Below are 12,573 nucleotides of genomic sequence, written 5' to 3' on the forward strand. Positions count from 1 at the left end.
ATATCGGAGTTGTTCACTTATATTTTAGTTACTACAAACTGTTCAGCAGGACATCATTACTCAGATTATGGAGTAGCCATAAAACGGTAACCTGACACAGGCGGTTACCTCCACATGTGAAACCGCTTTAAAGTGAGGCCTTGTCCACACGTAGCAGGTATCTCACAAAACAAAGAGATTTTTCTATGATTTGGCCTGTCATCCACACCAAAATGCAGATTTATGCATCAAAAACGATGGTTTTAAAAACCTCCGAGCCAAGTGAAGATTTGCAAACGTTTGCATGTCTGCATGTGGACACATACAACCGGGGGTTTTAGGTTTTCAAATGTGATAGTCTGCGACAGAAAATGCCATGACGTGACATGTGCGACCTTTGTTTATGTAACAGGGAGTCTTATTCATGCGACTATACTTTTATAATATATAAAACAAGAACACAAAGAAGTTCTGCAGAACTGGCACAGCCGCCGTCTTTTACTATTAGTCAGCATCGTCAAACTTTCACCAACAACACAGCGCAGAGTTCCTGTCTGGCCTTTTCAAAATAAAACTGTAGTCACACCGCTTCCTGAACACATGAACTCTTTTATATTTACAACAACATGGACGTCCTCGAAACTGTGATGGCGTTATCTGTTGTCCAGGCGCTTGTGTTTGTTTTTACAAGCTCATACCGCTCCACATAAACTACCAACAGCAAAGGACGACATGAAAGACAGTTATTTTCCACCACCTAGCCAGATCACGTTGGAGGCAGTTTTGCGTTTTGTGGAGGTGATGTTGTGAGATGGAAGGTTATTCTGATTGGATAGGATTATGGGCGCTACCGCCGCGCAAAGGTTTCATTTGCTTATGAACGTGTTTAACAACACAGTTATGTGTGGATGGTTTGGTTTTGAAAAACGAGGTTGTGTGGACTTTTTTTTTTTTACTGGCAGGAGGGGGGGAAGATATTTGGTTTTACAAAAACCCGGCTATGCGTGGACATGGTCTTAGTCAAATGTTTTATGTTGAAGTATACCTGCACAGATGCGTGTAAGTGTCTGGATAACCATCCACTTGTGCTCAAAGGAGCTGGTCGATGTCTCCAGAATAGTCAAAAAGATCTCCCGAAAAAACACCTGAGGTAAAGAGGGTGAGATTAAAATCCAGTTTGATTCATCAAGCAAGATGTAAAAACACAATCAAATTTCTAAATGACCACAACGGTGGGGAAATACACATTTCTTATGCTACAAAACTTATTGAGACAGTTCAAAACAGTCTGCTTTGTACCTCAATCTGCATCTTCAGATGGACCTTGAAGTGGGAAAGCAGGGTGAGGAAGATGGCCAGTGAGAGCTCAAAGACCTCAGGCACAGATGAGACACCATTTTTGGACAGTGCCACGCACAGATATTGTTTGATGGCATTCACAAACATTTCGTGGGTGCGAAACACTGGTCCGGCGCCCTGCAGCACGGAAAGCAGCAGCTGCAGGGAGACGATCTTTGACCGCAACTCATGGGACCTGCAGGTAAAAGTCAGTGTTTATACCCAGTCTAATAACAAGAGTTCTACTCTATGCTGAAATAAACCAACAACATGTATCTGATTAGTGGAAATTCAGCAGGATATCTAATAATGGCCAGGCTGCCTTGTTAGTGAGAGTCTTGCTTTGCACATTTCGATCTGGCCTATTTACACAGGCTGGGCCAAGATATAATGTTACAGTAACCAGAGATGACAGGATCACACCAGGATGGAAAAGGGCAAGTTAACCTGCAGACTCTGATGCAGAGCAGTTGTATTCATTATAGCTGACTACAGCATGAAAAAAATAGGATATCAAATCAAAGGTGTATGAGAAAGAAGGTAGGGCTGTGTCTATGTTTTCAGTCAGGATCATAGACTGAATATAAAAGATGGATGGAGCCTCCGTGACATCACCCGTAGATTTGTGAAGAGCTGAATTGAAGCTCATTGGGTGGTTTCCACTGTCGTCTTCTTGGCAGTGTCACGCATGCCATCTCTCCCAGAAAATACAAAAATTGGCAAATATATAGACCTGAGAAGGAGGCTGAAAGCGTGGGGGGGAGTTGATATCTATCAGCCTCTGATCTGCCTGTGGCTAAGAGCTGAGCTAATCAAAGCTAACCAGCTAACGAGGTAGGTGGGCAAAAGCTAAGTCACGTTGCTAACTGGCTAAAAAGCACAGTTGTGTTACACTATGCCTTATTGAAGCGGGGGATCGGGTACCTGTCAATTAAAAGAACATGTCCCTAAATATGCCAAACTTCGAGATGAAATTTCTTACAAACAGGGGAGTTAGAAAAAAATTACTCCCCACAAAGTTGTCATGAAGGTAAACCTGACCTATTAAACCTAAAATTGATTTTGGTCCCAGGCTGTAAACAATATATTTCTGCTGTGAAGTTGGTCTTTTTAACATGGGAGTCTATGGGGATTCGCTCTGTTTTGCAGCCCCTAGTGGATGAAGGGGGAACTGCAGTTTTTGGCACATTGGGAAAAGCTCCATTTTTAACCACCGGACGTTTCCGCTTGGTCAGGATGTTACAGAAAACGATTTTAACAATCGTTAACAACAAAATGATTAAACTTATAACAACCCGCTGCCCATATGGTTGAGAACATTTTTCAGTGACCCTGAGATTTATTATAAATTTGTGGAAATAAACCTGCATTGACATTTCTACCGCTTGGTTTGGTAATTTCATGCCAAAAGTAAGTGTTTGTAACCTTGTCACCATTTTGAATTTGGACCATTTTACTATAATTTCTTTATTATTAAGTTTGTTACAGACTCAATGAGAAGCGAGAACTTTGTTCTTGTTCTGGAGGCGTTGAGAATAAAAATAACGTTATTTTGTTCTCGTGGACGTGTTTGAAGGCAGCTCTCATCACATCAGGCTTGCAGAACATTGTTTCTTGTTTTTATAAAACAGCTGATCGAAGTGGTGAGAAAGTACGAACATTTTTACAACATGAGGGATTAAAACACACGCATGTAGCTGTGTGCACGACCCACTAGGGGTGGGAAAAATCGAATATTGAGATTTTTTGCTTCACAATTTTAAAATCCTTTTTTTTTTCTTAAAAAAAAAAAAAAAGATTTTTTTCCCAATAAATAAAAATAACCCATTATAAATTTTTTTGTCATTTTTATTGTTTTTATTGATCTTTATATTTGTCTACAAAAATCAGCAATATCGAGGAATCGTGAGAATCGCAATTTAAATGGAATCGGCACCCAAAAAAAATCGGAACCGAATCGAAAGCATATCTTCACAACCCTACAACCCATGCAGACAAAGTTTATAGTTAAATATAAAATAACTGGGTTCACTGCTCATAAAAGCAGGGATCCCTCCTCCACTGCAGAAAAAACTTCTCGTGGAGCTTGAATGGACCTGAAGAAATAGAAATTTTTTCTTGTTTTTGCAGCCTCGAGATGCAAGAACAAAGTTTTTGCTTCTTTTGGAGGATGAAACAAACTTTAATATAGTATCTTAAATATTTGGTGCATGACATAACTTTACCACCTTAAAACTCCACTTTCCAGGGACATTTGATGGCACTGTGACATCTATCATGTGCATTTCTGAAGCTGTCACTGCCCAGCAGCATCTCGAGGCTAAGAAAGCGCATTATATTTGGTAAAAAAAAAAACTGCAAAAATACATTATCAGAGGAAAAAGAGGAAAAGATAGAAAGGGACAGTACAAGATTCAGGATAAACTGTCTATTGCAGGCTGGAGACAGCTCACAGAACAGGTGAGATGGACGCAGAATAAGCAAACGATAGGAGATATGTCGCTGGGAAAAGTTCTGTAATGCGTCTTTAAAAGGAATAAGAAAACTCAGTGTTGTCCAAAAGAAAGGATAAAAGCACAGAGAAACATTTTCCTCTTTTGTTTTTTCTTAGTGCTAACTAAGAGGGCTGAGAGTGATGGCTTTATACATAAAGGAGAAAAAAACTAAATCCTAAACACTTACTTTGGGTCTGGAGGGCCATCAGCAAGGGGTTTCATGGAAAGTTTGCACAAAGATCGAAACACCAAAAAGGCATCTTTTTGCAGGATATGAGAAAAACGGGCTGCGTTGTGGGGTCCCTGCAGTGCCTCAGCATCCTGAGGGAGACAGAGACAAAGAAAAATACATTTAAAAAGACAAGAAAAAACCAAAGGTTTTTATTTTGCTAATAGGTTTTCATCAAGATGTTCCTATAGTCATGTAATATCAAAGCTAAACTTCATGAGTTCTAAACCCACAGTTATGGAAACATTACAAATAATATCTCACGTCTCTTCAGCAGATGCGTCAGGCTTGTTTATGCTCTCTTACGTAATGTATGTCAATGGGAACGTCTGTTTCAAACCTTGCCATGCATCGCCTCTCTCATACTTCTATACGTCTTTTACGCAACTGTAGTTGTTAAGCCAGTTCGACCGCTAGGTGGCAGTGAAGAGTTCAGAGTTTACTTCCATGTTTTGACACCACTTGGCAACAGTGATACACCGCTGTGAAGTTGTTTATAATCATCCAAACACCAGAAGAAGTAGAAAAATAAAACAGTTTCCAACTTTATCTGTATGTTTCTGCTTTGTCTTGTTTCTGTTCCTTTTCTTCTCTGTTTTTTTTCTTGTCGACATTTGCATGTTGGCGACACAACTCAATATTGCCCCAAAGTTACAAGCATGATACACAAACTGATCAACAAACTTTTTATTCATTCATTCATTTTCCAAACCACTTAATCCAATTCAGGGTCGCTGGGAAGCTGGAGCCTATCCCAGTAGTCTTAGGGCAAAAGGCAGGGTACACCCTGGACAGCTCGCCAGTCCATCGCAGGGCCACAGAGAGACGAACAACCACTCACACTGTGGTGAGGCCACAGTGCTAACCACCATGCAGCCCCGTACAAACTTTTTATTTACTTATTATTCACTTTAAATAAATGATGAGCCAAAAAAAGTCCATAGCTAGGAGAAGTGACCCTGAAGTGAACTGGGGGACGGTGTATGTTAATACAAGATACAATGTGCAGGGCAGCACAGTGGCCTCGCGGTTAGCACTCTTAGCACCTCACAGCAAAAAGGTCGCTTGTTTGAGGGTTGGAGTTTGCATGTTCTCCCTGTGTATGTGTGGGTTCTCTCCATGTACTCCGACTTTCTCTCATAGTTCAAAGACATGCATGTTAGGTTAACTCAGTGTTTCTCAATTCCGGTGCTCAGGCCCCCCTGCCCTGCATGTTTTACACACGTTCCTCCTCCAAAGCGCCTGAGTCAGATTATTGAACTTCCTCATCAAGTTCTTTGCAGCTTGTTAACAAACCTTTATCTCATTCAGATGGGTTAAAGTAGGGTTGCTCATAAAACAAGGAGGGCAGAGGGGCCTGAGGACCGGAATTGAGAAACACTGGGTTAACTGGTTACTATAAATTGTCCCTAATGCTGGGCGGACACTGTGCGATTTTAGAAATCTGACTGTTGGGGAAATGCTCCCACTGCACGACCGGGTTTGTCCCTCGTACTCTATCTGACCCTACGACATGTGTACTCATACTGTACGACTCCTGTTGGCCACGATTATTGACAACCACGACTACTTGTCGGCGTCAGTCGGTGTGTGACGGCACGACGTGCTCGAGTGTGAACAACGAAAAACAAAGGTTCCTAGTTCCTATGACAACCACAGCGTGCCTGACAACAAGATGGCGAGCAGACAGCAAGTTGTTACAGTTGTGTGCGCTGTCTTGTGCGCTGAAACGAAAAACAAAAGAAAACCTCGTGTTCTCTCCATAGCTCTACTAATCTCTCTTCTAGCAGCTGCGTCTGAAGTTGGGGTTGCCCGCCATTGTTTAAAGCTCCACCGGTGTCTTCTGCGCAGGTGCGAACGTAGAATTGTGACGTAACACCACTCACACTGTCCAAGGACGGCGAAAATTTCTGACATGCCAGAAGTTTGATTGGGAGGTCGCAGCATCATCGTTAGAACGTAGCAGCAATTAATCCTTCCTCGTGAGTGTTCTCACACTGTACGGCTTACGACCTCCCGACCGGACATCCCGACGCTACGATGTTTCTACGATGACGCAGCGTGGTCTGCGACAGCAAAATCGTGGTGAAATCCCCTCAAAATCGCACAGTGTCCGCCCAGCATAAGAGTGAGTATGAGCATGAATGGCTGTGTCTCCCTGTGTGGCCCAGTGATGGACTGGTGACCTTGCCTCTCGCCCAATGATTGCCGGGATAGACTCCAGCTTCCCCGTGACACTTAATTGGACTAAGTGGTTCGGAAAATGACTGACCGACGATGTACACATGAAAGACCATAACAATTCCCATCTCAAGTCCCTGACCAAAACAAAACAACAATAAAATAGCTATAAAAATAATAACAGAAGGAGATTAAAGGGAGCAGTATTGACAAGAATGATGAGTTTTATTGATCTCAGATCAAACCACAGAGGCCAGGATCTAAACTGAGAAAGTGAAGTGCACAATGCATTCAATCAATAACCTGAACCATGTAAACACACTAATGTGTGTAAATGATGCTCACCAGCATGTCTGTGGAGGAAACAGAGGAGCGGTCTTCGATTATGCCGTTCATCTGCTGACCTTCTGACCTGACCCTGGTTGGAGGGACTTCCGTCTGCTCAGGAACAGGATGGACTGGCGGCTCACCTGGAACAGAGGCCAAAATGAGCATCTCCAGCTCATCACCGTGATAAATATATACACGGCGCAGACAGATGTATTTATCTGGAAGAATATAAAAGTAAACAGAAATGAGTGAATACACTAACCGGTTCCACTGTGTCTCTGTCGCTCTTCCTCCTCTTCCTCAGTCATCGCCAGCCCTGCTGGATTTATATGACTTCCTGGTGCTTCTTCGGTCTGCTGAGCTGCTGCAGGAATTTCTGCACCTTCATCTTCAAAAACTGAATCTGATGCAAATGACAACATAGAACCACAGGTTCAGTCTGACTTTATAAAATATGTCTGTCAGGTTTAGTTCTTTTTTTTTTAATGGAAATTATATCTGACACACCTCTTGATGGTGTGACTGGTTCTGTTCCGCCGTTTACTGGAATGTTGCCACCGTCTGGCTCTCCGTTGATCGACGGGGTGTCTGCTGCTTGGTCCTGCTCCAAGTCAGAAGGCGTGGAGCGAGTAGCGGTGTTGTTGAGATCTGGAGTACTGCCAGCTGGAGATGGGGAGTTCTGGGGCTCTGGAGTCGGACTCCTGTCAGACCGGGGTGAGCCGGACCTCCGACTACCTGGGACCGGGGACGGGTTCTGCTGGGGCAGATGTAGCCGGTCCTTCTCCTGTTCTTGAGCCTCCAGAGACTGTGGATGTCATGGTAGAAGTGGAACATAATATTAAATACTTTTAGTCAGAAAATATAAGTGTTAATAAACAAAAATAATCAGTTTAATCAGATATGGATACAATGTTCTGATTTATTTATACAAACATTCATTAATATCAATGATACACCCTGCAGCTTGATGATGGCGCCATTTATTTGTTGTTTTAGTAGATTATGTTGGCTGGTTTTGTTTGTCGGTGGAAATCCCAGCACACGGCAAGTCATTTGTTGGCTTTCGGTTCTCAGCTGCATTTCAGTCATTTTTATTTAAAGTTATTTTATTTCGAGTCCAAATCTGCTTTTATTCATTAAGCTGGAATTCATCCTCTTTTTAGTAGTTTTTATCTAAAACCATTTCCTTTACTTTCTTTCTTGTTTTAATTTTAATTTCTGCTTCTTCTTTTCTAATGTTTTAATGTTTCTGTTGTTGAATTGTGCTATTCCAAATAAACGTGTCTTGCCAGATAAAAGAGGGTCAACATTAAATAACCACAGCAATTTCTCAGTTAGTGGCTATAATCCAAACAAATCATGGAGGGAAATTCTGATGAATGGATTCAAAACAAACCCTGGACCGTATTGTTGGAAGCCAGCGAATCAAAACAGAACTATACAAATGTAATAAAAGATGCAAACATGGTGTGATTTTGTCAGAAAAAAAAACAGTCTATGAATTATGTCCTTAAGCTAAGACAATGGCTGCAACAAGAAAGGACAAAAACTGCTGTTCCTACAAATAAATAATACACAACTTAGTGAATAAAGACGTAACCTTTTAGTCTGCCAGCTCATGAAAAAATACTTTTAATTAATGTAGCCGGCACTTAGGTCACCGCCTGCTACATTTAAGCTAAGTTGGCACAAAAACAGGATGTTCATTTAACCCCTGTTGCACCATTTGGCTTGAAATTAACTGTAAAGATGCCGATGAACATGATAAATAACCGACTGGCTGCAGGTGATTAAACATTGTGAAGAAACCAGTGATCAGCTTTGGTCTTTTTCAGGCCGCCTCTAATCGATATTGAGAGGAGAGCAAACTGACCGCCTGGTTTTCCATGCGTGTGAAGATGACGTTGAGCATCTGTGTGAGGGTGGCCTTGGCGGTGGTCTGGTTGATGAGGTTGCGGCTGGCCAGGTAAATGTTGTAGCATGTCCGGACAGTAAGAAGCACCGTGCCCTCATGGATCTCAATGTGTGGCGACGTCACCGTCGTCAGCAGGGCCTGGACAGAGAATAGGAAGTCAAGACTTATCAGACATTAACATGCTGCTGCTGGAGCTAAATCAACAGTCCACTTCCCCACTTCTGTGCCAAGGCAAGACAACTTTATTTATAAGTCACTTTACAGCAGCAGTTATTGACAAAGTGCTGAACATAAAATTAATAAAACATAAAATGGCACAAAATGAGATGGAAATAAAGTAGATATAAAAGAAATGGAAGAGTTTCACTGTTTCAAAGTCTTGTTTTAAAAGAATACTTTTATCTTCAGGCCTCCAGTTAAAGCCATCCAGGCTTTAACTTTTTCACGACAGATTAAAAGTTATTGTGTGAAATAGTCTTTATGTTTAGGGGCACACAGACCTGACTGGCATCAGCATAGAAATGAAAAGCATACTTGTGCTTTCTAAGACATGTCCCAGGAGATGGAAGTAGAGCTGGGCAATATGACAATATATATCGTTTGGACGATAGAAAATGTCTATCGTTTTATGAGGCTCTATCTTTTACGCCACAATAAGGTGCTTTACTGCAGTAATTTACATCAAGATGTGCTTTACGGCATGCATGCTACAATATATAAACAAACATGAAGAGAGACGGTAGCAGAAGCATTTCAGAGCTGGATAATTCACTAAAATATGACCAGCCAACCCAAACTGATGTGCTTGTTCATGAAAGAGGACAAATTACTGTCGCATGGATGTGGTTTTGGATGTAAAAAGACCGACGTGGAACTGACAACAGACTAGCTCACAGTCCCAACAGCGGACTCCGGCACAACTAACTCATTTTATCCCCTGCGCAGGAATCAGGATAAAGAATACAAAATAAAGAACAGAGTCAACGAGTAAAAGCCACATCAAGTGGAGGCAAAAGCTCATAATAAACTCCAGACGCAAACGGTGCAACAGGCATTTACCCGTGAAACGTCATACGGCCATAGTTCCTGCAGAAGGAAGGAAATCATGGCTGCCGTTGCCAAGTACATCTGACACATAACTGATGACTGACACAAAATTACAGTTTTATATAGTTATGTATATCGTTATGGGGATATAAAATTAGCTATATCAGGATATGAAATTTTGGTCATTTCACCAAGCCCCAAAAGGGGGTGCAATAAAACAAAGCAATGGCCCAAGAATAGACCCCTGGTGAACTCCGCAGGACAAAGGAAAGCTGAAAATGGTCTATTTTAAGACAGAACGGTGTCTCACATGTGAGAGACCTTATCCATTCCAAAGCAGTACTTTCACACCATGTCTACTGTACAGATGTCAGCTGTTTGTTTCCATTTTGACTGGAAAACTATGCTGATGTATTCATATGGTATTCTAATATTACAGAAAGTCAGGTCTCCTTCAGCAGTGAATATAATCCAGACAGATGAAGATAATCCTTCTATAAATCTTTGGTCAACATTGATAGAACCCAGGTAGCCACCCTAAAGAGGGACTTTGGCCTTTCCTACCGTCCAGGATGTGTACAAGGGACGTAAATAAGCATCCGTAACTAAAACCAAACACAAAATCATTTCAAGTTAAAATAAGTTGAACGGGAGCTGAGAAGCAGTTAATGACATATAGAAAAAAATATGCTGTATTATAGGCTTGGAGTACAAATTTAGCTAAAGATATTAAAGCTGATCGTTATGCTCTGCAGTAAGGAGGTCTCATCCAACAGATTCCACTGTTTGTGTCTCACGTAAATGATAACAGCTGGAAGATATGAAGTCTGCGAGATGGAGGGAGAACAGCTGGATCTACCTTGATGATCTGTAGCTGGACTCCTTCATCAGTTTGAGGGCCTTGGAAGCAGTTGCAGATGGTTTCCACCAGCCGATCGATCAGCCTCTTGCCCGGGGTCTTGCTGTCCGGAGCATTCCCTGTGATGTGACCGTAAGCGATCAGCTTCTGTGGTGGAGAAACAGCACACAAGTTAGGGGGTAATTACTTGAATATTATGGACTCTGGGTGGTTTAAGTGCTATTTGGGGTCTAATGCACATGTATTCCTGAACAGGGCTGTGTGAGGTTAGATTTATCTTTGATCGACCATATAAAACAGGATGTGTTATTTATTGTTAAATAACATCAATATTCCCAACTCTCGATTGGACTAAGTGGTATAAATAATGAATGGATGAATTAATATTATCAGTGTTAACTTTGCTTAGATGGGAAATTATATTCTAATTCAAGGTCATCAGATTGTTCACCACTATGAAAGTTCAGGTATTTGTAGGGAAAAAAAAAGAAGGAAATCTGATGTTTTGGTTACCAGCAAGCCCCTAAAGAAACAGACTGCACTGAATACAAGACACTTTAAGGATGCATTCACATCAAGATAGTCCGCTAGACTCGGTCCGCTAGACTCTGTTCAGTTGGGGGAGGGGGGGAACTGAGACTGTGTTCACTAGGGGTAGGAAAATGGGATCAAAAAATCCAAAATCGGGATTTTTTTGCTTCACAATTTTAAAATCTATTTTTTTTAACAAAAAAAAAAAATACTATTTTTTTTTTCAAATAAATAAAACTAATCCATTATATTTTTTGTCATTTTGATTGTTTTTATTGATGTTTTTACTTGTCTTTTTGGGCGGTATAGCAGCAGAATGATGGTCTGGCTACTGGGTTGTTTTTTACAAATTGAAATCAAGCAAAAATCATCAGCAATTTTATACAATTATTTTGTTTTTAATCTATAAAAATGAGCAGTATCAAAGAATTGTGAGAATCGCAATTTAAATCGAATCGGCACCCTAAAAAATTGGAATCGAATCAGGAGAAAAGCATATTGTCACAGCCCCAGTGTTCACGCTGCACTTCTCAAACCAATCAGACCTTTTATAAAACGTCTCACTCTTCATCTGAGGTAACATGGAGCTGCATCACATCACAGTGGTCTGGTTGATTCCATTTTTATCAAAACTTTGACCAAATTCTTCAATGTCTTCCCCGTGAGTTACTTCTACCGTCCACAGCCATCCATCATCTCACACTCATGTGTGTTTGGGTTGTATTTATCTGCAATGCTGGGTGCTGAACCCACAATGCACTTTGTTCTGTAAACCTGGTTACTGCATTTGGTCAGCTTGATACAAACAGAAACCTGCGTTTGGAGGTAGATCAAGTCCACTTTTTTGACCTGAATCAGAATTAGTTTGCGCATTCACATTCCCCCCAAAAAGGGCAGGTTTTCCAAGTTAACGGACCATGATCCAGTGCAAAAAGGCTGATGTGAATGTGCCCCAAGTCATTGTCAGTGTTTGGTTATGTTCTGTTTTCAAACCCGCAGCCTTCCTTTCATAACATTTTGATTTAAAACATAATTTATTGGGCAAATTGTAAATCATCCTTCATTTGATGTGAAAACCTGGTATTGACACACATCTTGACAGGAAACAATGATTAATTTGTTCCATTGATAGCTCACCGCTGAGTCAACTATTACAAAACAGTGACATTGGCTTGATTGATGTCACTGTGTCACAGTAACAAGGCAAGTCAAATAAGTCCAGATAACAGATTATTTATCGAAGACCTTGATTAATAGAAATACTCAGATGAGCATCAGCTTGATTTGTAAGTTTAGAGTAATGTCATACATCAACCAATCAATCAATCTTTATTTGTAGAGCACTTTCACATACCTCAAAGTAACCAAAGTGCTGTACAGGTAAAATAAAATAAATCAACATTAAAAGCTCTAAAATAAAGACAACATAATAGTTAAAAAGACAAAATAAGACAGAAAAGACCCAACATGCTTTTCTTAAACATGGTTGAGTAAATCATTAATAAAACACTGCAGGAGCAGAAAGTAAATAAAGCACACAAAAATGTAAATAATGATTATATTTCAGCTGAAATAAAATAAAATATTGGATATTAACTCAATAAGCATAACCACAAGAAACTAAAAGATGGATGTTTATTGTTTTAAGTGGATGTCACATGCCTGAAAC

General features: G+C 40.7%; 1 protein-coding gene across 1 annotated transcript in view; it reads right to left on the reverse strand.

Annotated features, from left to right (window-relative positions):
• arfgef2 (ADP-ribosylation factor guanine nucleotide-exchange factor 2 (brefeldin A-inhibited)) overlaps positions 1-12,573 on the reverse strand; it is a 38,040-nt gene that overhangs the window by 20,520 nt on the left and 4,947 nt on the right. The window contains exons 4-11 of the mRNA XM_079239005.1: positions 10,374-10,520; positions 8,426-8,605; positions 7,060-7,357; positions 6,815-6,955; positions 6,568-6,692; positions 4,000-4,133; positions 1,279-1,513; positions 1,025-1,124 (exon numbers count right to left, since the gene is read on the reverse strand). Of these exons, the coding sequence (XP_079095131.1) occupies positions 1,025-1,124; positions 1,279-1,513; positions 4,000-4,133; positions 6,568-6,692; positions 6,815-6,955; positions 7,060-7,357; positions 8,426-8,605; positions 10,374-10,520 (1,360 nt within the window). The remainder of the gene's footprint in view (positions 1-1,024; positions 1,125-1,278; positions 1,514-3,999; positions 4,134-6,567; positions 6,693-6,814; positions 6,956-7,059; positions 7,358-8,425; positions 8,606-10,373; positions 10,521-12,573) is intronic.

Source organism: Telmatherina bonti (genome assembly GCF_933228915.1).
Source record: "Telmatherina bonti genome assembly, chromosome: 4".
Taxonomy (NCBI): domain Eukaryota; kingdom Metazoa; phylum Chordata; class Actinopteri; order Atheriniformes; family Telmatherinidae; genus Telmatherina; species Telmatherina bonti.